Below are 25,215 nucleotides of genomic sequence, written 5' to 3' on the forward strand. Positions count from 1 at the left end.
CACGGAGGACATTATACAGCAGCAGCATGGAGGACATTATAAAGCAGCAGCACGGAGGACATAATACAGCAGCAGCATGGAGGACACTATACAGCAGCAGCACAGAGGACACTATACAGCAGTAGCATGGAGGACATTATACAGCAGGAGCACAGAGGACACTATACAGCAGCATGGATGACATTATACAGCAGCAGCACGGAGGGCATTATACAGCAGCAGTACAGACGACACTATATATCAGCAGCGGCATGGAGGACATTATACAGCAGCAGCATGGAGAACATTATACAGCAGGAGCACGGAGGACATTATACAGCAGCAGCATGGAGGACATTATACAGCAGCAGCATGGTGGACATTATACAGCAGCAGCATGGAGAACATTATACAGCAGCAGCATGGAGGACATTATACAGCAGCAGCATGGAGGACATTATACAGCAGCAGCACGGAGGACATTATACAGCAGTAGCACGGAGGGCATTATACAGCAGCAGCACGGAGGGCATTATACAGCAGCAGCACGGAGGGCATTATACAGCAGCAGCACGGAGGACATTATACAGCAGCAGCATGGAGGGCATTATACAGCAGCAGCATGGAGGGCATTATACAGCAGCAGCACGGAGGACATTATACAGCAGCAGCATGGAGGACATTATACAGCAGCAGCACGGAGGACATTATACAGCAGTAGCACGGAGGGCATTATACAGCAGCAGCACGGAGGGCATTATACAGCAGCAGCATGGAGGGCATTATACAGCAGCAACACGGAGGACATTATACAGCAGCAGTATGGAGGGCATTATACAGCAGCATGGAGGATGTTATACAGCAGCGCTGAACTCTGGAGCTGTGACTCCAGCACCGAAGGGAGAAAAATCACTTACTAAAAGTCGGCAGCATGGAGCACAATAAACAGCAGCACAGAGCCATGTAGTGTTGAATCCAGCAGTGGTTTGTTATAAAATACTAATTACTACGGTAGAAAGGAGCTGATTGGAGGCCATTGTACAAAAGTAGTACAGAGTGTAGCTGTGAATCCAGCACTTAAGTGAATGAAATGTGCTGGAATCTACTACGGTATTTGCCTTTCTCCTGGCCTGCATCTCTCTGCTCTCTCTGGGCTGAAAGCTCCTGATTCCTCCACCCTCATCCTCTCTCCATACACTTCAATAGACAGCTGTCATCTCATTCCTCGGTGTGTCCATTTTGTCTTGTGCAGGATGGATTTTTGCAGTTTTTCACAGCAAACGAGGGGTTCAACCTGTCATTCATCTTCTCTCAGGGGGCACAAGTGACTCTGCCATACTGGATTTTCATGCCCTTGGTTTTTTTATGGCTGCATGAGGGGTGTTGATGCTGGATTTGGGGAATTCACAAGTCTTTACTATCGACACTTTTATCATTAAGAGACACAATAATAATAAGACTGCAACAGTTACAACAACCATGGCAGTGCGGTATGAAGCAATGCCACCATTGTTATAAGTTGTCCGCCATGCTGCGCTGTGAAGCTGCTCTCACCCCCTGCCATTATCTCCTCTGGCTGCAGCTCACAGCAGTAATTAGTCTGATCGTTACATTGTGCAGCACTGAGCTCGGCACAAACGTTCCCAATATTTACTGAATTATTAATGGGGCCATTTGCCGGCAGCGGAGCCGCGAGGGACTGTTAATGCAATTGGAGGGATTCCTGTATAATTCGCATTTTCTTATATTTTTATAACCTCGCCTAAGATGAGCTAGAATTGTTTCTCTTTTTATTGTAACATTTTATGGGACAGGATTGTTTATTAATAGGGATGAGCGAACACGGACTATAAAGTACCGGACACCGGATATCTGGGTCTCAGACTCAAAAACAAAGTCTGCGACTGAATCGAGTGCTGTTCAAATATAAATAAAGTTTGTTGAAAGCCTGCAGTGCCTTTCAACAAGCTTTATTGCATGCAGATGTTGCCTGTCTGCTACTGGGAACAATAAAGAAAAAAAAAACCCACATGGGGTCCTATTTATAATAAATAGTGCGGCTAGAATAGACAACTGCAGACCCCCAGCTGTCTGCTTTACCTTGGCTTGTTATAGATGAGACCCCATGCCATTTTTTTTTAAATTACTTAGGTAAATAATTAAAAAACGTCATGGACTCCGCCCTATTTTTGATATCCAGCCAAGGTAAAGCAGACAGCTGGGGGCTGGTATTATCAGGGTTGGATCTTCCAGGGTTTTGTTTTAAATAATAAATTGGTGAACGAGGAGTGTGATGGAGTCTTTAACCATTTTTTTCTGTGTGTGTGTGTTTTTTAACTCTATACTTAGTTAGTAATGGGGGTGTCTGATAAACACCTCTTCACCACTACCCCTGGGTTTGATGCCAGCAGATAATTCACAGCTGACATCAACCCCAAAAGTATTTCCCAGATTGCCAAATCACCAGGGCAATCGGAAGAACAGAGCAAAGCACCAGAATTGTAGAATCTAATGGACGCGCCACTTCAGGGGCGGCTACAGACTGCTATTTTAAGTTGGGAGGGGCTAAATAGACATGAACCTTCCTGCCCTGATAATACCAGCCCCCAGCTGTCTGCTTTACCTTGGCTGGTTATCAAAAATAGGAGAGACCCCACACCATTTTATTTTTAATTTATTCCTTATCCACATTTGTTTTAGGACAATTGCCCCCATTTTGCTTCTTTTTGCAGCCCCCTAGCTCTTACTACAACCCTTACAGTCATTTAACAGCACAGGGGTTCGGGTCTTTATTGACTTATATGGGGTCCGGGGTCAAGTTTGGACCAAGTTTTGGTCCCAAACCGAATTTTTAACTAAAATCTCGCCATCCCGGCGAACCCAAACTTTGCTGATTTCTAATCATGGATATCAGATCAGTGGGTCCGACAACTGCCTCATCAGGTGCTTGAATGCCAAGTGTGACTGGGCTCATGCAGCTCTACACGCTGTGTGGTGGCTGTAAATGGTGCTGGAAGCTCTTGCACTCAGTCACAGGGTTATGGTGACAGTGACAACCAGATGGGGACGGGGTTAACTCCTTAGTGACATCTGCTCTATTACATCAACGGCAGATGTGCGCAGGAGCTGCTCGGCGCAGCGTAACCCCATAGATCACACTGTTATCTAAGGAGATGGAAAAAATTGTATAAAAAAATATCAATTTATAAATGTTCAAAGTTACCCCGATAATAATTTAAATAATGAACATAATATTTACCCCATACAGCAAATCACTAAAAGAGAAATAAAAAAATGATATACTCGTAAATGGCAAAATCCATGTCTTTGTTACCTGGCTCCTCAGAAAATGGACACAAAATACCATAATGTTTTCTTGAATATTTTTCAAATACAATATATCACAAAAGTGAGTACACCCCTCACATTTGTGTAAATATTTCATTGTATCTTTTCATGAGACAGCACTGAGTATCTGACCCTGTGATACAATGTGCAGTGTCAGTGTGCAACTTTTGTAACAGGAGAAATAACTCAGCACAGCCATTAATGTCTAAACCACTGGCAACAAAAGTGAGTACACCCCTAAATGAAAATGGACAAATTGTGCCCAATTAGACATTTTCCCTCCTGGTGTCATTTGACTCATTAGTGTTACAAGGTCTCCGGTGTGGATGGGAGCAGGGGTGTTACATTCGGTGTTATCTTTCACACACTCTCTCATACTGGTCACTGGAGGACAATATGGCTCCTCATGGCAAAGCAATCTCTGAGGATCTGAAAAAGAAGAATCATTGTTCTACATAAATATGGCCGAGGCTATAAGAAGATTGTCACCATCCTGACACTGAGCTGCAGCACGGAGGCCAAGACCATACAGCGGTATAACCAGACAGGATCCATTCAGAACAGACCTCACCATGGTCAGCCTGTCAGTGCTCAGACCACACACCGCACACTGCAGAGGTTACAGGGGTGGAGGGTCCGCCTGTCAGTGCTCAGACCACACACCGCACACTGCAGAGGTTACAGGGGTGGGGGTCCGCCTGTCAGTGCTCAGACCATACACCGCACACTGCAGAGGTTACAGAGGTGGGGGGTCCGCCTGTCAGTGCTCAGACCATACACCACACACTGCAGAGGTTACAGGGGTGGAGGGTCCGCCTGTCAGTGCTCAGACCATACACCACACACTGCAGAGGTTACAGAGGTGGGGGGTCCGCCTGTCAGTGCTCAGACCATACACCACACACTGCAGAGGTTACAGAGGTGGGGGGTCCGCCTGTCAGTGCTCAGACCATACACCACCCAAAGTAGAGGTTACAGGGGTGGGGGGGTCCGCCTGTCAGAGCTCAGACCATACACCACACACTGCAGAGGTTACAGGGGTGGGGGGTCCGCCTGTCAGAGCTCAGACCATACACCGCACACTGCAGAGGTTACAGAGGTGGGGGGTCCGCCTGTCAGTGCTCAGACCATACACCACACACTGCAGAGGTTACAGAGGTGGGGGGTCCGCCTGTCAGTGCTCAGACCATACACCACCCAAAGTAGAGGTTACAGGGGTGGGGGGGTCCGCCTGTCAGAGCTCAGACCATACACCACACACTGCAGAGGTTACAGGGGTGGGGGGTCCGCCTGTCAGTGCTCAGACCATACACCACCCAAAGTAGAGGTTACAGGGGTGGGGGGGTCCGCCTGTCAGAGCTCAGACCATACACCACACACTGCAGAGGTTACAGGGGTGGGGGGTCCGCCTGTCAGTGCTCAGACCATACACCACACACTGTAGAGGTTATAGGGGTGGGGCGTTTGCCTGTCATAGCTCAGACCATACACCGCAAACTGCAGAGATTAAAGGGGTGGGGGGTCCACCTGTCAGTGCTTAGACCATACGCTGCACACTTTATCACATGGGTCTGCATGGCTGTTGTCTCAGAAGGAAGCCTCTTCTAAAGATGATGCACATGAAAGCCACAAACAGTTTGCTGAAGACAAGCAGACTAAGGACATGAATTACTGGAACCGACCTGTGCTCAAGACCAAGCTCAAGACCAAGATAAACTTATTTGGTTCAGATGGTGTCAGCGTGTGCGGCGGCTCCAGGTGAGGAGTAGAAAGACATGTGTGTCCTGCCTACAGTCAGGCATGGTGGAGGAGGGTCATGGTTTGGTTCTGCATGAGTGCTGCCGGCTGTGGGGGATACAGATCATTGAGGAACCATGAATACCAACATGTCCTGTGACATACTGAAGCAGACCAGCATCCTCTCCCTTCATATTCCAACATAACGACACCACACACCTCCAGGACCACCATGCCTTGCTAAAGAAACTGAGGGCAAAGGATCTGGACTGGCCGAATGTCTCCAGACCTAAACCCTATGGAGTTTCTGTGGGGCCTCCTCAAACAAAAGGTGGAGAAGCACAAGCTCTGTAATATCCACCACCTCCGGGATGTCGTCATGGAGGATGAAGAGGATCCAGCGGCTCCTGTGAAGCTCTAGTGACCTCCATGTCCAAGAGAGGTAAGGCCGTGCTGGAAAATAATGGGGTCATTTACGTCCAGCAATAAAGTCCCTATAGAGCTATGATGACTAAACAATAAAAATAGAGAAAGAAAAAGGCAAGGAGGGTCCCTGGCATCACGGGGGCGCTGGGCTCTACCTTCCATCCATCCAGCCCTGGTGTTAAATTCAATTTCTCCCATTACTCGTCTCGAGGCTTCAAAGATAGGAAAATGGATCCAATTTATTTTAATAAGATGGAAACTCATCCTCTGTTTTCTCTCCAATCACATCACAGACCAGACACAAATTTCCCGTCATCCGTTTATTATTATTATTATTATCAGAGAATCATTTGGCAACATTTCTCCTTTTTGTTCCTGAGAAAATTAAATTATTACCGCCATCTAGTGGTGATTTTATAAACTGCGATTTCCTTAAGAAATTGCTTTATCATTCTGCATGTTTTCAATAACCAACTATGTGCATGATGAGGACTCGTAATTCTTCTCTGGATGTCAATATGGTCCCATTCCTTCACAGCAAGCAGAGATCTTGCAAATAACTGGGAATTGAAAGGTAAAGAATATTTAAAGTCTCGGGGGGCTAAAAGTTTACAAAATTTCATTATGTTTTTAGAAAAAATAACTAAATGGAACGCAAAACCCATGTTATTTTGATACAATCCCTGTTTTCTCTGCTGCAGATCTAGCAGAGCTAAGAATGCTGAGCTGTGTATAACCCCGCCCATACCACTGATTGACAGCTGTGTTTACACTGTGCATAGGCAGATAGCTGTTAATCAGTGGTTGGGGCAGGGTTATACTTGAGCAGTTAACTGGGAGGCAGGTTACACCTAGTCCTGTAGTGATAATCTCCTGCTGATAAAACACTGATTGTATTAAAACAACAAAACCTAGCCTAGTAAGTGACAAATCCATAGAATCGGGGTCTCTGCCCCTATGTCATGCTGCTATCAGATTACAGTGCTTTGCAAAAGTATTCACCCCTTTGCTTTTTACCTCTTTTGATACATTACACCCATGTTTAAATATTTTTGTAATTTGTGCGTGATGCATCAGCTCTAAATAGATTAAGTTGGGAAGTGAAGTGAGAAAAATACAGGCAAAAATTAAATTTGTGGGATAAAATAAATGAAAATTGCCGTGTGCATATGTATTCACCCCTTTTGCTATGAAGCCCCTAAAAAATTCTGGTGCAAGCAATTTGCTTCATAAGTCACATGCTTATTGAAAGGAAGTCCACCTTTGTGTGCAATCTAAGTGTCCACACCTTTTCTGAGAGGCCACAGAGGCTGCAACACCATTAAGCAGGAGGCCCCACCATCCAAACACCACCATGAAGACCAAAGAGATCTCCAAACAACATCATGAAGACCAAGGAAATCTCCAAACACCACCATGAAGACCAAGGAAATCTCCAAACAATACCATGAAGACCAAGGAGATCTCCAAACAATACCATGAAAACCAAGGAGATCTCCAAAGAACATGATGAAGGCCAAGGAAATCTGTAAACAACACCATGAAGACCAAAGAGATCTCCAAACAACACCATGAAGACTAAGGAGATCTCCAAACACCACCATGAAGACCAAGGAGATCTCCAAACAATACCATGAAAACCAAGGAGATCTCCAAACACCACCATGAAGACCAAGGAGATCTCCAAACACCACCATGAAGACCAAGGAGAACTTCAAACAATACCATGAAAATAAGGTGATCTCCAAAGAACATGATGAAGGCCAAGGAAATCTACAAACAACACCATCAAGAATACATAGATCACCAACCACCACCATTAAGACCAAGGAGCTCTCCCAACAACGCCAGGAAGACCAGGGAGATCTCCAAACAAGTCGGAGACAAAGTTGTGAGAAGTACAAGTCAGGGTCGGGTTCTAAAAAATGATCCCAATCTCTGATGATCCCGGAGCTACATCAAACCCATTATCATCAAATGGAAAGAACATGGTACCACAACAAACCTGCCGAGAGAGGGCTGCCCACCAAAACTAACAGACCGAGCAAGGATGGCATTAATCAGAGAGGCAGCACAGAGATCAAAGGTGACCCTGAAGGAGCTGAAGAGTTTCCAAGCAGAGACTGGAGCATCCGTCCATACGACCACAATAAGCTGTACACGCCATAGAGCCTTTATAGAAGAGTGAGCAAAAAAAGCCTTTACGTACAGCCAGAAATTGGAGGCTCATTTTGAGTTTGACAAAAGACATGTGAGAGACTCCCCAAATGTATGAAGGAAGGTGCTGTGATTGGATGAGACCAAATTGTAGCTTTTTGGCCACCAAGGTAAACGCTATGTCTGGTGCCAAACCAGCACAGCACATCACCCCAAGAACACCATCCCCACAGTGAGACATGGTGGTGGAAGCATTATACTGAGGGATGTTATTCAGCAGCAGGGACAGGGTTAATGGTCCTAGTCGAGGGGAAGATAGATGGTGGGAAACACAGATATATTTTGGAACAAAACCTGTTTCAGTCTGTCAGTGATCTGAGTCTGGGACAGAGGTTTCACCTTCCAACAAGACAATGACCCAAAGCTACTGCTAAAGCCACACTCGAGTGGGGTAAGAGGAAACGTGTAAATGTATTGGGGTGGCCGAGTCACAGCCCAGACCTAAATCCAACTGAGAATCTACGGTCAGACGTGAAGATCGCTGTCACCAGAGGAGACATCTAATGGAAGGAGCTGGGGCAGATTTGCCTTGAGGAACGGGGAAAAATCCCAGTGGCCAAATGTGGAAATCTCATAGAGACTTATCCAAAGCGACATGTACATGTAATTGCCTCAAAAGGAGGCTCCAGAAAGTACTGACATTCAGGAGGGAGGTGAATACTTATGCACGCTAAAGATTTCAGTAGTTTCATCCTATTTGTTGTTTGCTTTACAAGAAAAACAAATGTTCCCAGTTGTCAGCATGTTCTTCACATGAACCGATACAGTGACATTTCAGGTTGTGAGGTAGTAAAACGTTAAAAAATGCTAAGGGGGTGAATACTTTTGCAAGGCACTGTACATAGCAAAAACCTGCTAACAAATTCCCTTTATAGTCTGGGGCATAACACTATTTTTCCTGATAGTAATGGGCTCGTTGCATAATGAATTTATGGAAGTCATCTTGTATTATTTAGTTAATAATGACGTATGAATACAAGGTCATCCTGGAAAAACAGCTGCTTCCTTCTGCTCAGGCAATGATCCCCAACTCTGAGGACTGGTTGTTCCAGCAGGACAATGCGCCATGTCACACAGCTAGGTCAATCAATGTGTGGATGAAGGACCACCACATCAAAACCCTGTCATGGCCGCCCAATCTCCAGACCTGAACCCTATTGAAAACCTCTGGAATGTAATCAAGAGGAAGATGGATAGTCACAAGCCATCAAACAAAGATGAACTGATAACATTTTTACACCAGGAGTGACATATTGCTTGGAAATTCGGAGACGTTGTCAGTAGTTTATAGAATAAGAGAACAATACACATTTTACTCAAAAATATAAAGAGAAAAAAAATCAGAAAAACTGACAATTTTGCAGCGGTCTCTTAATTTTAGCCAGAGCTTTATATCGCAGACAGGACATTATATAATGTGTGAACAGAACCAAAGCCTCTTGCATAGCAACAAGGCGCCATTGTGTCCATAGCAACCAATCAGATCACTTCTTTCATTTTTTATTTTTTAACCTAGAATTATACAATAAAAGCTGCGATCTTATTGGCTGCTGTAGAAGTCCTCACCTCCGGTCTACTCTGCGCACGCGTGCAATGTTGACGAATCCCTTCCATAGACGGAGTTGGTGACGTCACTCAGTGCTCGGCAGACGCCTCCGACAAGGCGGGGCTACATACTGTATTGGAGGAAGTCATAGAGCGTCAGAGTGACGGCAGACCAAATAAGGAAGTGGGCGGGGCTTAGAACTGGTTAGTTACTCACAGCACCGACTCCGCCGCCGCCAGACCCCGGGAGCTGAGCGCCTCGCACCGGACCGCCAGGTGACCGCGGAGGAAGGGGTGTGAGGGGGGAGGGCCGGGGACGGCATATGTACCGGCAACCGGAGCAACAGCCGGGCTCTGGGCCCAGTGTGGGGGATGGGACAGATCCGGGAACCGAACTCTGCCCGTGACCGGATAAACACCTCCCCTCCCCCTGTAATATACACCCGTACAATCCCCCCCCCTCTGTAATATACACCCGGACCCCCCCCCCTGTAATATACACCCGGACAATCCTCCCCCCCTGTAATATACACCCGGACCCCCCCCCCCCTGTAATATACACACGGACAATTCCCCCCCCCCTCTGTAATATACACCCGGGCCCCCCCCCCCCCCCCCTGTAATATACACACGGACAATCCCCCCCCCCCCCTGTAATATACACACGGACAATCCCCCCCCCCCTCTGTAATATACACCCGGGCCCCCCCCCCCCCCCTGTAATATACACACGGACAATCCCCCCCCCCCCTGTAATATACACACGGACAATCCCCCCCCCCTCTGTAATATACACACGGACAATCCCCCCCCCCTCTGTAATATACACACGGACAATCCCCCCCCCCTCTGTAATATACACACGGACAATCCCCCCCCCCCTGTAATATACACCCGAACCCCCCCCCCTGTAATATACACCCGGACAATCCCCCCCCCCTGTAATATACACACGGACAATCCCCCGCCCCCTGTAATATACACACGGACAATCCCCCCCCTCTGTAATATACACACGGACAATCCCCCCCCTCTGTAATATACACACGGACAATCCCCCCCCCTCTGTAATATACACACGGACAATCCCCCCCCCTGTAATATACACCCGGACAATCCCCCCCCCCTGTAATATACACACGGACAATCCCCCGCCCCCTGTAATATACACACGGACAATCCCCCCCCTCTGTAATATACACACGGACAATCCCCCCCTGTAATATACACACGGACAATCCCCCCCCCCTCTGTAATATACACACGGACAATCCCCCCCCCCTCTGTAATATACACACGGACAATCCCCCCCCCCCCCCCCGTAATATACACCCGAACCCCCCCCCTGTAATATACACACGGACAATCCCCCCCCCTGTAATATACACACGGACAATCCCCCCCCCTCTGTAATATACACACGGACAATTCCCCCCCCCCTGTAATATACACCCGAACCCCCCCCCTGTAATATACACACGGACAATCCCCCCCCCCCCCTGCAATATACACACGGACAATCCCCCCCCTCTGTAATATACACACGGACAATCCCCCCCCCCCGTAATATACACCCGAACCCCCCCCCTGTAATATACACACGGACAATCCCCCCCCCTCTGTAATATACACACGGACAATCCCCCCCCCTGTAATGTGCTCACGGACAATTCCCCCCCCCCTCTGTAATATACACACGGACAATCCCCCCCCCCTCTGTAATATGCACACGGACAATTCCCCCCCCCTCTGTAATATACACACGGACAATCCCCCCCCCCTCTGTAATATACACACGGACAATCCCCCCCTCTGTAATATACACACGGACAATCCCCCCCCTCTGTAATATGCACACGGACAATTCCCCCCCCCTCTGTAATATGCACACGGACAATCCCCCCCCTCTGTAATATACACACGGACAATCCCCCCCCCCTCTGTAATATACACACGGACAATCCCCCCCCTCTGTAATATACACACGGACAGTCCCCCCCCCCTCTGTAATATACACACGGACAATCCCCCCCCCCTCTGTAATATACACACGGACAGTCCCCCCCCCCCCCCTCTGTAATATACAGACGGACAATCCCCCCCCCCTCTGTAATATACACACGGACAATCCCCCCCCCTCCTCTGTAATATACACCCGGACAATTCCCCCCCCCCCCTGTAATATACACTCAGACAATCTCCCCCCCCCCCTCTGTAATATACACCCGGACAATCTCCCCCCCCCCCCGTAATATACACCCGTTCAATCTTTCCCCCCCCCCATGTAATATAGACCCGGACAATTCCCCCCCCCCCCTCCCCCCTGTAATATACACCCGGACAATCCCCCCCCTCCCCCCTGTAATATACACCAGGACAATCGCCCCACCCCTAATATTATTCCCAGACATCTCCCCCCCCCCCCCCCCCCCGTAGTGTACACCCTAATAATCTCTCTACCAGCAATGTACACCCAGATAACTTTAATTCACCCCCCCCCCATACACCTGGATAATTCCTCCTCTCTACCCCCCTGTAGTGTACATCTGGATAATTCCCCCCCCCCCCGTAATTACACTCAAATAATCCCCTCCCACTTGTAGTAAACACTCGGATAATACCACCGTGCCATGCACACCTGGATAATTCCCCCTGTAATGTACACCCAGATAATCATCCCCCCCGTAATGTACACCCAGATAATCATCCCCCCCGTAATGTACACCCAGATAATCATCCCCCCGTAATGTGCACCCAGATAATCACCCCCCCGTAATGTGCACCCAGATAATCACCCCCCCGTAATGTGCACCCAGATAATCACCCCCCGTAATGTACACCCAGATAATCACCCCCCCCGTAATGTACACCCAGATAATCACCCCCCCCGTAATGTACACCCAGATAATCACCCCCCGTAATGTACACCCAGATAATCACCCCCCCGTAATGTACACCCAGATAATCACCCCCCCGTAATGTACACCCAGGTAATCATCCCCCCCCTGTAATGTACACCCAGGTAATCATCCCCCCCTGTAATGTACACCCAGGTAATCATCCCCCCCGTAATGTACACCCAGGTAATCATCCCCCCCCCGTAATGTACACCCAGGTAATCATCCCCCCCCGTAATGTACACCCAGGTAATCATCCCCCCCCTGTAATGTACACCCAGGTAATCATCCCCCCCCTGTAATGTACACCCAGGTAATCATCCCCCCCTGTAATGTACACCCAGGTAATCATCCCCCCCTGTAATGTACACCCAGGTAATCATCCCCCCCTGTAATGTACACCCAGGTAATCATCCCCCACTGTAATGTACACCCAGGTAATCATCCCCCCCTGTAATGTACACCCAGGTAATCATCCCCCCCTGTAATGTACACCCAGGTAATCATCCCCCCCTGTAATGTACACCCAGGTAATCATCCCCCCCTGTAATGTACACCCAGGTAATCATCCCCCCCTGTAATGTACACCCAGGTAATCATCCCCCCCTGTAATGTACACCCAGGTAATCATCCCCCCCTGTAATGTACACCCAGGTAATCATCCCCCCCCCTGTAATGTACACCCAGGTAATCATCCCCCCCCTGTAATGTACACCCAGGTAATCATCCCCCCCCCTGTAATGTACACCCAGGTAATCACCCCCCCTTGTAATGTACACCCAGGTAATCATCCCCCCCTGTAATGTACACTCAGGTAATCATCCCCCCCTGTAATGTACACCCAGGTAATAATCCCCCCCTGTAATGTACACCCAGGTAATCATCCCCCCCTGTAATGTACACCCAGGTAATCATCCCCCCCTGTAATGTACACCCAGGTAATCATCCCCCCCTGTAATGTACACCCAGGTAATCATCCCCCCCTGTAATGTACACCCAGGTAATCATCCCCCCCTGTAATGTACACCCAGGTAATCATCCCCCCCTGTAATGTACACCCAGGTAATCATCCCCCCCCTGTAATGTACACCCAGGTAATCATCCCCCCCTGTAATGTACACCCAGGTAATCATCCCCCCCTGTAATGTACACCCAGGTAATCATCCCCCCCTGTAATGTACACCCAGGTAATCATCCCCCCCTGTAATGTACACCCAGGTAACCATCCCCCCCTGTAATGTACACCCAGGTAACCATCCCCCACCTGTAATGTACACCCAGGTAACCATCCCCCCCCTGTAATGTACACCCAGGTAACCATCCCCCCCTGTAATGTACACCCAGGTAACCATCCCCCCCCTGTAATGTACACCCAGGTAACCATCCCCCCCCTGTAATGTACACCCAGGTAACCATCCCCCCCCTGTAATGTACACCCAGGTAACCATCCCCCCCCCTGTAATGTACACCCAGGTAACCATCCCCCCCCTGTAATGTACACCCAGGTAACCATCCCCCCCCTGTAATGTACACCCAGGTAACCATCCCCCCCCTGTAATGTACACCCAGGTAACCATCCCCCCCCTGTAATGTACACCCAGGTAACCATCCCCCCCCTGTAATGTACACCCAGGTAACCATCCCCCCCCTGTAATGTACACCCAGGTAACCATCCCCCCCCTGTAATGTACACCCAGGTAACCATCCCCCCCCTGTAATGTACACCCAGGTAACCATCCCCCCCCTGTAATGTACACCCAGGTAACCATCCCCCCCCTGTAATGTACACCCAGGTAACCATCCCCCCCCTGTAATGTACACCCAGGTAACCATCCCCCCCCTGTAATGTACACCCAGGTAACCATCCCCCCCTGTAATGTACACCCAGATAACATCCCCCCCCTGTAATGTACACCCAGATAATCATCACCCCCCCCTGTAATGTACACCCAGGTAATCATCCCCCCCTGTAATGTACACCCAGGTAATCATCCCCCCCTGTAATGTACACCCAGGTAATCATCCCCCCCTGTAATGTACACCCAGGTAATCATCCCCCCCTGTAATGTACACCCAGATAACATCCCCCCCCTGTAATGTACACCCAGGTAATCACCCCACCCCCTGTAATGTACACCCAGATAATCATCCCCCCCTGTAATATACACCCAGATAATCATCACCCCCCCCTGTAATGTACACCCAGATAATCATCACCCCCCTGTAATGTACACCCAGATAATCATCCCCCCTGTAATGTACACCCAGATAACATCCCCCCCCTGTAATGTTCACCCAGATAACATCCCCCCCTGTAATGTACACCCAGGTAATCATCCCCCCTGTAATGTACACCCAGATAACATCCCCCCCCTGTAATGTACACCCAGGTAATCATCACCCCCCCCCTGTAATGTACACCCAGGTAATCATCCCCCCCTGTAATGTACACCCAGGTAATCATCCCCCCCTGTAATGTACACCCAGGTAATCATCCCCCCCTGTAATGTACACCCAGGTAATCATCCCCCCCTGTAATGTACACCCAGATAACATCCCCCCCTGTAATGTACACCCAGATAATCATCCCCCCCTGTAATGTACACCCAGATAATCATCCCCCCCCTGTAATGTACACCCAGATAACATCCTCCCCCCTGTAATGTACACCCAGATAACATCCTCCCCCCTGTAATGTACACCCAGATAACATCCCCCCTTGTAATGTACACCCAGATAACATCCCCCCTTGTAATGTACACCCAGATAACATCCCCCCCTGTAATGTACACCCAGATAACATCCCCCCTGTAATGTACACCCAGATAACATCCCCCTGTAATGTACACCCAGGTAATCACCCCACCCCCCTGTAATGTACACCCAGATAATCATCCCCCCCTGTAATGTACACCCAGATAATCATCACCCCCCCTGTAATGTACACCCAGATAATCATCACCCCCCCTGTAATGTACACCCAGATAATCATCCCCCCCTGTAATATAAACCCAGATAATCATCCCCCCTGTAATGTCCACCCAGATAATCATCCCCCCCCTGTAATGTCCACCCAGATAATCATCCCCCCCTGTAATGTACACCCAGATAATCATCATCCCCTGTAATGTACACCCAGATAATCATCATCCCCTGTAATGTACACCCAGATAATCATCATCCCCTATAATGTACACCCAGATAATCATCCCCCCCTGTAATGTACACCCAGATAATCATCCCCCCCCTGTAATGTACACCCAGATAATCATCCCCCCCCTGTAATGTACACCCAGATAATCATCCCCCCCTGTAATGTACACCCAGATAATCATCCCCCCCTGTAATGTACACCCAGATAACATCCTCCCCCCTGTAATGTACACCCAGATAACATCCCCCCTTGTAATGTACACCCAGATAACATCCCCCCTTGTAATGTACACCCAGATAACATCCCCCCTTGTAATGTACACCCAGATAACATCCCCCCCTGTAATGTACACCCAGATAACATCCCCCCCTGTAATGTACACCCAGATAACATCCCCCCTGTAATGTACACCCAGATAACATCCCCCCTGTAATGTACACCCAGGTAATCACCCCACCCCCCTGTAATGTACACCCAGATAATCATCCCCCCCTGTAATGTACACCCAGATAATCATCACCCCCCCTGTAATGTACACCCAGATAATCATCACCCCCCCCTGTAATGTACACCCAGATAATCACCCCCCCCCCCCCTGTAATATAAACCCAGATAATCATCCCCCCTGTAATGTCCACCCAGATAATCATCCCCCCCCTGTAATGTCCACCCAGATAATCATCCCCCCTGTAATGTACACCCAGATAATCATCCCCTGTAATGTACACCCAGATAATCATCATCCCCTGTAATGTACACCCAGATAATCATCCCCCCTGTAATGTACACCCAGATAATCATCCCCCCCTGTAATGTACACCCAGATAATCATCCCCCCTCTAATGTGCACCCAGATAATCATCCCCCCCTCTAATGTGCACCCAGATAATCATCCCCCCCTGTAATGTGCACCCAGATAATCATCCCCCCCTGTAATGTACACCCAGATAATCTTCCCCCCCTGTAATGTACACCCAGATAATCATCCCCCCTGTAATGTACACCCAGATAATCATCCCCCCCTGTAATGTACACCCAGATAATCATCCCCCCCTGTAATGTACACCCAGATAATCATCCCCCCCTGTAATGTACACCCAGATAATCATCCCCCCTGTAATGTACACCCAGATAATCATCCCCCCCTGTAATGTACACCCAGATAATCATCCCCCCCCCTGTAATGTACACCCAGATAACATCCCCCCCTGTAATGTACACCCAGATAATCATCCCCCCTGTAATGTACACCCAGATAATCATCCCCCCCCTGTAATGTACACCCAGATAATCATCCCCCCCTGTAATGTACACCCAGATAATCATCCCCCCCTGTAATGTACACCCGGATAACATCCCCCCCTGTAATGTACACCCAGATAACATCCCCCCCTGTAATGTACACCCAGATAACATCCCCCCTGTAATGTACACCCAGATAACATCCCCCCTGTAATGTACACCCAGATAACATCCCCCCTGTAATGTACACCCAGATAACATCCCCCCCCCTGTAATGTACACCCAGATAACATCCCCCCCCTGTAATGTACACCCAGATAACATCCCCCCCTGTAATGTACACCCAGGTAGTCATCCCCCCCCTGTAATGTACACCCAGGTAGTCATCCCCCCTTGTAATGTACACCCAGGTAATCATCCCCCCCTGTAATGTACACCCAGGTAATCATCCCCCCCTGTAATGTACACCCAGGTAATCATCCCACCCCCCGTAATATACACCCAAATAATCCCCCCCACCCCCGTAATATACACCCACAGATATTTCCCCTCCCCTGTAATATGCACGCTGACAAGCGTCCCCGCACCCCTGTGAGATATATATATATATATATATATGCCAGGACAGACGCCTATTGCTTCTTATTGAGCCGATTAAAGCCACAGAATTTATTGATATTTAAAGGGGTTTTCCACTGATCCCACTAAAATCCTCCCCCCCCCTCCCCCACCACAGTATGCTGGACCCCCTCCCCCCCCCCACCACCACAGTATGCTGGACCCCCTTCTCCCCCACAACAAAGTATGCTGGACCCCCTTCTCCCCCACAACAAAGTATGCTGGACCCTCTACCTCCCCACAACAAAGTATGCTGGACCCTCTTCCTCCCCACAACAAAGTATGCTGGACCCTCTTTTTCCCCACAACAGAGTATGGTGGACCCCCTTCCTCCCCACAACAGAGTATGCTTGACCCCCTTCCTCCCCACAACAAAGTATGCTGGACCCTCTTTTTCCCCACAACAGAGTATGGTGGACCCCCTTCCTCCCCACAACAGAGTATGCTTGACCCCCTTCCTCCCCACAACAGAGTATGCTGGACCCCCTTCCTCCCCACAACAGAGTATGCTGGACCCCCTTCCTCCCCACAACAGAGTATGCTGGACCCCCTTCCTCCCCACAACAGAGTATGCTGGACCCCCTTCCTCCCCACAACAGAGTATGCTGGACCCCCTTCCTCCCCACAACAGAGTATGCTGGACCCCCTTCCTCCCCACAACAGAGTATGCTGGACCCCCTTCCTCCCCACAACAGAGTATGCTGGACCCCCTTCCTCCCCACAACAGAGTATGCTGGACCCCCTTCCTCCCCACAACAGAGTATGCTGGACCCCCTTCCTCCCCACAACAGAGTATGCTGGACCCCCTTCCTCCCCACAACAGAGTATGCTGGACCCCCTTCCTCCCCACAACAGAGTATGCTGGACCCCCTTCCTCCCCACAACAGAGTATGCTGGACCCCCTTCCTCCCCACAACAGAGTATGCTGGACCCCCTTCCTCCCCACAACAGAGTATGCTGGACCCCCTTCCTCCCCACAACAGAGTATGCTGGACCCCCTTCCTCCCCACAACAGAGTATGCTGGACCCCCTTCCTCCCCACAACAGAGTATGCTGGACCCCCTTCCTCCCCACAACAGAGTATGCTGGACCCCCTTCCTCCCCACAACAGAGTATGCTGGACCCCCTTCCTCCCCACAACAGAGTATGCTGGACCCCCTTCCTCCCCACAACAGAGTATGCTGGACCCCCTTCCTCCCCACAACAGAGTATGCTGGACCCCCTTCCTCCCCACAACAGAGTATGCTGGACCCCCTTCCTCCCCACAACAGAGTATGCTGGACCCCCTTCCTCCCCACAACAGAGTATGCTGGACCCCCTTCCTCCCCACAACAGAGTATGCTGGACCCCCTTCCTCCCCACAACAGAGTATGCTGGACCCCCTTCCTCCCCACAACAGAGTATGCTGGACCCCCTTCCTCCCCACAACAGAGTATGCTGGACCCCCTTCCTCCCCACAACAGAGTATGCTGGACCCCCTTCCTCCCCACAACAGAGTATGCTGGACCCCCTTCCTCCCCACAACAGAGTATGCTGGACCCCCTTCCTCCCCACAACAGAGTATGCTGGACCCCCTTCCTCCCCACAACAGAGTATGCTGGACCCCCTTCCTCCCCACAACAGAGTATGCTGGACCCCCTTCCTCCCCACAACAGAGTATGCTGGACCCCCTTCCTCCCCACAACAGAGTATGCTGGACCCCCTTCCTCCCCACAACAGAGTATGCTGGACCCCCTTCCTCCCCACAACAGAGTATGCTGGACCCCCTTCCTCCCCACAACAGAGTATGCTGGACCCCCTTCCTCCCCACCACAGAGTATGCTGGACCCCCTTCCTCCCCACCACAGAGTATGCTGGACCCCCTTCCTCCCCACCACAGAGTATGCTGGACCCCCTTCCTCCCCACCACAGAGTATGCTGGACCCCCTTCCTCCCCACCACAGAGTATGCTGGACCCCCTTCCTCCCCACCACAGAGTATGCTGGACCCCCTTCCTCCCCACCACAGAGTATGCTGGACCCCCTTCCTCCCCACCACAGAGTATGCTGGACCCCCTTCCTCCCCACCACAGAGTATGCTGGACCCCCTTCCTCCCCACCACAGAGTATGCTGGACCCCCTTCCTCCCCACCACAGAGTATGCTGGACCCCCTTCCTCCCCACCACAGAGTATGCTGGACCCCCTTCCTCCCCACCACAGAGTATGCTGGACCCCCTTCCTCCCCACCACAGAGTATGCTGGACCCCCTTCCTCCCCACCACAGAGTATGCTGGACCCCCTTCCTCCCCACCACAGAGTATGCTGGACCCCCTTCCTCCCCACCACAGAGTATGCTGGACCCCCTTCCTCCCCACCACAGAGTATGCTGGACCCCCTTCCTCCCCACCACAGAGTATGCTGGACCCCCTTCCTCCCCACCACAGAGTATGCTGGACCCCCTTCCTCCCCACCACAGAGTATGCTGGACCCCCTTCCTCCCCACCACAGAGTATGCTGGACCCCCTTCCTCCCCACCACAGAGTATGCTGGACCCCCTTCCTCCCCACCACAGAGTATGCTGGACCCCCTTCCTCCTCCCCACCACAGAGTATGCTGGACCCCCTTCCTCCTCCCCACCACAGAGTATGCTGGACCCCCTTCCTCCTCCCCACCACAGAGTATGCTGGACCCCCTTCCTCCTCCCCACCACAGAGTATGCTGGACCCCCTTCCTCCTCCCCACCACAGAGTATGCTGGACCCCCTTCCCCCTCCCCACCACAGAGTATGCTGGACCCCCTTCCCCCTCCCCACCACAGAGTATGCTGGACCCCCTTCTCCCTCCCCACCACAGAGTATGCTGGACCCCCTTCTCCCTCCCCACCACAGAGTATGCTGGACCCCCTTCTCCCTCCCCACCACAGAGTATGCTGGACCCCCTTCTCCCTCCCCACCACAGAGTATGCTGGACCCCCTTCTCCCTCCCCACCACAGAGTATGCTGGACCCCCTTCTCCCTCCCCACCACAGAGTATGCTGGACCCCCTTCTCCCTCCCCACCACAGAGTATGCTGGACCCCCTTCTCCCTCCCCACCACAGAGTATGCTGGACCCCCTTCTCCCTCCCCACCACAGAGTATGCTGGACCCCCTTCTCCCTCCCCACCACAGAGTATGCTGGACCCCCTTCTCCCTCCCCACCACAGAGTATGCTGGACCCCCTTCTCCCTCCCCACCACAGAGTATGCTGGACCCCCTTCTCCCTCCCCACCACAGAGTATGCTGGACCCCCTTCTCCCTCCCCACCACAGAGTATGCTGGACCCCCTTCTCCCTCCCCACCACAGAGTATGCTGGACCCCCTTCTCCCTCCCCACCACAGAGTATGCTGGACCCCCTTCTCCCTCCCCACCACAGAGTATGCTGGACCCCCTTCTCCCTCCCCACCACAGAGTATGCTGGACCCCCTTCTCCCTCCCCACCACAGAGTATGCTGGACCCCCTTCTCCCTCCCCACCACAGAGTATGCTGGACCCCCTTCTCCCTCCCCACCACAGAGTATGCTGGACCCCCTTCTCCCTCCCCACCACAGAGTATGCTGGACCCCCTTCTCCCTCCCCACCACAGAGTATGCTGGACCCCCTTCTCCCTCCCCACCACAGAGTATGCTGGACCCCCTTCTCCCTCCCCACCACAGAGTATGCTGGACCCCCTTCTCCCTCCCCACCACAGAGTATGCTGGACCCCCTTCTCCCTCCCCACCACAGAGTATGCTGGACCCCCTTCTCCCTCCCCACCACAGAGTATGCTGGACCCCCTTCTCCCTCCCCACCACAGAGTATGCTGGACCCCCTTCTCCCTCCCCACCACAGAGTATGCTGGACCCCCTTCTCCCTCCCCACCACAGAGTATGCTGGACCCCCTTCTCCCTCCCCACCACAGAGTATGCTGGACCCCCTTCTCCCTCCCCACCACAGAGTATGCTGGACCCCCTTCTCCCTCCCCACCACAGAGTATGCTGGACCCCCTTCTCCCTCCCCACCACAGAGTATGCTGGACCCCCTTCTCCCTCCCCACCACAGAGTATGCTGGACCCCCTTCTCCCTCCCCACCACAGAGTATGCTGGACCCCCTTCTCCCTCCCCACCACAGAGTATGCTGGACCCCCTTCTCCCTCCCCACCACAGAGTATGCTGGACCCCCTTCTCCCTCCCCACCACAGAGTATGCTGGACCCCCTTCTCCCTCCCCACCACAGAGTATGCTGGACCCCCTTCTCCCTCCCCACCACAGAGTATGCTGGACCCCCTTCTCCCTCCCCACCACAGAGTATGCTGGACCCCCTTCTCCCTCCCCACCACAGAGTATGCTGGACCCCCTTCTCCCTCCCCACCACAGAGTATGCTGGACCCCCTTCTCCCTCCCCACCACAGAGTATGCTGGACCCCCTTCTCCCTCCCCACCACAGAGTATGCTGGACCCCCTTCTCCCTCCCCACCACAGAGTATGCTGGACCCCCTTCTCCCTCCCCACCACAGAGTATGCTGGACCCCCTTCTCCCTCCCCACCACAGAGTATGCTGGACCCCCTTCTCCCTCCCCACCACAGAGTATGCTGGACCCCCTTCTCCCTCCCCACCACAGAGTATGCTGGACCCCCTTCTCCCTCCCCACCACAGAGTATGCTGGACCCCCTTCTCCCTCCCCACCACAGAGTATGCTGGACCCCCTTCTCCCTCCCCACCACAGAGTATGCTGGACCCCCTTCTCCCTCCCCACCACAGAGTATGCTGGACCCCCTTCTCCCTCCCCACCACAGAGTGATGGCCTCCGCAGTGCCTCAGCATAGTATAATGGCCCCCCAACACAGTATGATGGACCCACCAGTGAGTGACATAATCCCCTGCTCCCTTTGCCCGTGTTCCTGGCTCCCTGCGCTGCTCTCCTCTCCACAGCTGATGTGATCTGATGGCGTCATGGTGCCTGCTGTGATGACACTCACAGACTGGATGGTGGGAGATGGAGCAGACAGACCCCTCCTCCTCCATTACTTTCACCGGTGTGGAGTACGCAGATGGCAGTGATATCAGGATGGAGGGGGAGGGGGATGTGCGGCTCGTGTCCCGGTCTGCAGGCTGTAGTTGTTCCCCATTGTCCGTTATATACAGACCTGACTCTGCTACATACATAAAATATAAGTGCAGCTGCTCCTGGTCACTGGTGTGCGTGATTATGAGCTGTCACCTATCGTAGCGCCCCCTAGTGGCTGCCACCCCCAGTGCGCTCACCTCTGACTGTTCTTCATTCCCATCTAGCAGAGCTGAGACCATGGGCCGCATCTTCCTGGATCACATCGGGGGCACCCGGCTGTTCTCCTGCGCCAACTGCGACACCATCCTGACCAACCGCTCCGAGCTCATCTCCACCCGCTTCACCGGGGCCACCGGCAGAGCCTTCCTCTTCAACAAGGTGCGTCCAGGAGGAAGTGCCAGCATGTGATCTATTACTCCCTGTTATCAGCCATTACTGGGGGAGGAGACTGTACGACTGGGGACTACAATCTATTATTCCCTGTTATCAGCCATTATTGGGGACTGTAGGACAGGTGACTACAATCTATTATTCCCTGTTATTAGCTATTACAGGGGACTGTAGGACAGGTGACTACACTCTATTACTCCCTGTTATCAGCCATTACTGGGGCAGGGGACTGTAGGACAGGTGACTACAATCTATTATTCCCTGTTATTAGCTATTACAGGGGACTGTAGGACAGGTGACTACAATCTATTACTCCCTGTTGTCAGTCATTACTGGGGGAGGAGACTGTAGGACAGGTGACTACAATCTATTGCTCCCTGTTATCAGCCATACCCTGCAGTATGTGCTGGCACTGGAGGTGATGGGCTCCATTTTTTGGTCATTTGACCCCTGAGGCTTGTAGTTGGCAGCAGCCACCAGGTGACTGGACTGGCGTACGTGGGACCGCTGCAGCTAATCACAGGTGTCAGTGATCAGAGGTCATGGCTCCTGGTGCGGTGGATTTGTAGAGGTGGCTGATTTTGGCGCTTTGTGTTCCCGCAGGTGGTGAACCTCCAGTACAGCGAGGTCCAGGACCGCGTCATGCTCACCGGCCGGCACATGGTGCGAGACGTCAGCTGTAAGAACTGCAACAGTAAGCTGGGCTGGATCTACGAGTTTGCCACGGAGGACAGCCAGCGCTACAAGGAGGGCCGCGTCATCCTGGAGCGGGCGCTGGTGCGGGAGAGCGAGGGCTTTGAGGAGCACGTCCCGTCCGACAACTCCTGAGACGCCCCCTCTTTTCCGGCTGTTTTTGTAGTCCCTTTCGAGTTAAACCATGCGACCGATCTCTGCAGCGTATTTGCATACACCGTTACCGTCGCGTGATGAGACCGAGAGGAGCGACCATCGATCGGAGCACGGCCATTTCTCTCCGGGTTTTGGGTTATTTACCATTTCGAGCATAAATTCTACCAGTGCTGTCTTAAATGGTCCGAACGGAAGCGTCCGCCGACAGATGCGCCCATCCCCCGCCCTCAGTGTCGCTAATTCCATTATTTGCCGATCGTGACGCCACTTCCCGTAGGACGCGCCTGCTGTATGAGATCCAGTGTTTGCTGCCGCTTGCGCTGGTCACCGCATCATTAAACCACACGGGGTTAACTGGTGACTTGATTTTATTTATATTTTTATTTTAGTTAGTTTTTTTGGGAGGGGGGGGGGTTGGGGTTTCCATGATCAAACTCCAGCGTAAAACCCATGAGTCTGATGTGATGCCGGTGGTGTGGACATTGTAATAAAAAAGCTAATTGCATAGTGTAATAAACTGTCTCTTGTGGCTCAGAGGTGGTGTTTTTTATTCCTTCAGGTGGGTGGTTTGGTTGGGGGGGGGGGATATGTGTGGTGGGGAGGGGTTCTTTGGGGTATATGTGTGGTGGGGCGGGGTTCTTTGGGGTATATGTGTGGTGGGGCGGGGTTCTTTGGGGTATATGTGTGGTGGGGCGGGGTTCTTTGGGGTATATGTGTGGTGGGGAGGGGTTCTTTGGGGTATATGTGTGGTGGGGAGGGGTTCTTTGGGGTATATGTGTGGTGGGGCGGGGTTCTTTGGGGTATATGTGTGGTGGGGCGGGGTTCTTTGGGGTATATGTGTGGTGGGGAGGGGTTCTTTGGGGTATATGTGTGGTGGGGAGGGGTTCTTTGGGGTATATGTGTGGTGGGGAGGGGTTCTTTGGGGTATATGTGTGGTGGGGAGGGGTTCTTTGGGGTATATGTGTGGTGGGGAGCGGTTCTTTGGGGTATATGTGTGGTGGGGGGGGGATTTCTTTTGTTTTTTTTTGTCTCCACTAGTGATGAGTGGCCTCGCAGATAACCATGACCGGCGGGCCCCTGTTGTGTTTTTTTTTGTTTTGTTTTTTTTTTAATCCATTTTTGGTCGGTTGCCGGTCCCCATGTGGGTCTATAGGAACCAGAATCTGGCGATTTAAAAATGTTATTAGAAGGGATAGGGGGATAGGAGCAGGCGCGCTGTACTACCTGAGACTCCGTCGTGGCTGTACATTGTTTCCAGGCACCCATTCACTTAAGGGACTGTGCATTAGGCTCATGCATATGCACTGCTTTCCCCGCCCACCAGGGTCTGTGATTGGTTGCAGTCAGACGCACCCCCATGCAGAGTGATGGCCTGTCTGACACTTCCAATCACAGACACTGTCTGCGATCTATCATACTTATGGTGTTTATTCACTTTTACTTACAGATTAGTGATAGGGGGTGTCTCCTAGACGCCTCCCATTACTAATCTAGGGCTTAGTGGCAGCTGTGGGCTGTTATTAACCTCTTATTACCCAGATTGCCTCCGCACCAGGGCAATCAGGAAGAGCTGAGTTAAGTGCTGGGATTGTCGAATCTAATGGATGCAACAATTCTAGACAGCTGCAGGCTGCTATTTTTAGGCTGGACCTCCCCAGCCGGAGAATACCAGCCCCCAACTGTCAGACTTAATCTTGACTGGGTAACAAAATTGTGGGGACCGCACATGTTGTTTTTTTTTTTTGTTTGT

General features: G+C 51.6%; 1 protein-coding gene across 3 annotated transcripts; it reads left to right on the forward strand.

Annotated features, from left to right (window-relative positions):
- The first annotated feature begins 5,975 nt into the window (after window positions 1-5,975).
- Window positions 5,976-23,999, forward strand: YPEL5 (yippee like 5). 3 transcript variants are annotated; one of them, XM_075337936.1, is made up of 3 exons: window positions 5,976-6,064; window positions 22,454-22,604; window positions 23,220-23,999. In XM_075337936.1, the coding sequence occupies exons 2-3, from the start codon at window positions 22,464-22,466 to the stop codon at window positions 23,442-23,444; spliced, it is 366 nt and encodes a 121-aa protein (XP_075194051.1). In that variant the 5' UTR covers window positions 5,976-6,064; window positions 22,454-22,463; the 3' UTR covers window positions 23,445-23,999. The 3 variants fall into 3 exon arrangements, with proteins under 3 accessions (XP_075194051.1, XP_075194050.1, XP_075194049.1); XM_075337935.1 differs by lacking the exon at window positions 5,976-6,064 and adding an exon at window positions 9,419-9,528 and having other exon boundaries at window positions 22,451-22,604; XM_075337934.1 differs by lacking the exon at window positions 5,976-6,064 and adding an exon at window positions 9,420-9,528.
- The last annotated feature ends 1,216 nt before the right edge of the window (window positions 24,000-25,215 follow it).

This window comes from Anomaloglossus baeobatrachus, chromosome 3 (genome assembly GCF_048569485.1).
Source record: "Anomaloglossus baeobatrachus isolate aAnoBae1 chromosome 3, aAnoBae1.hap1, whole genome shotgun sequence".
NCBI classification, from domain to species: Eukaryota; Metazoa; Chordata; class Amphibia; order Anura; family Aromobatidae; genus Anomaloglossus; species Anomaloglossus baeobatrachus.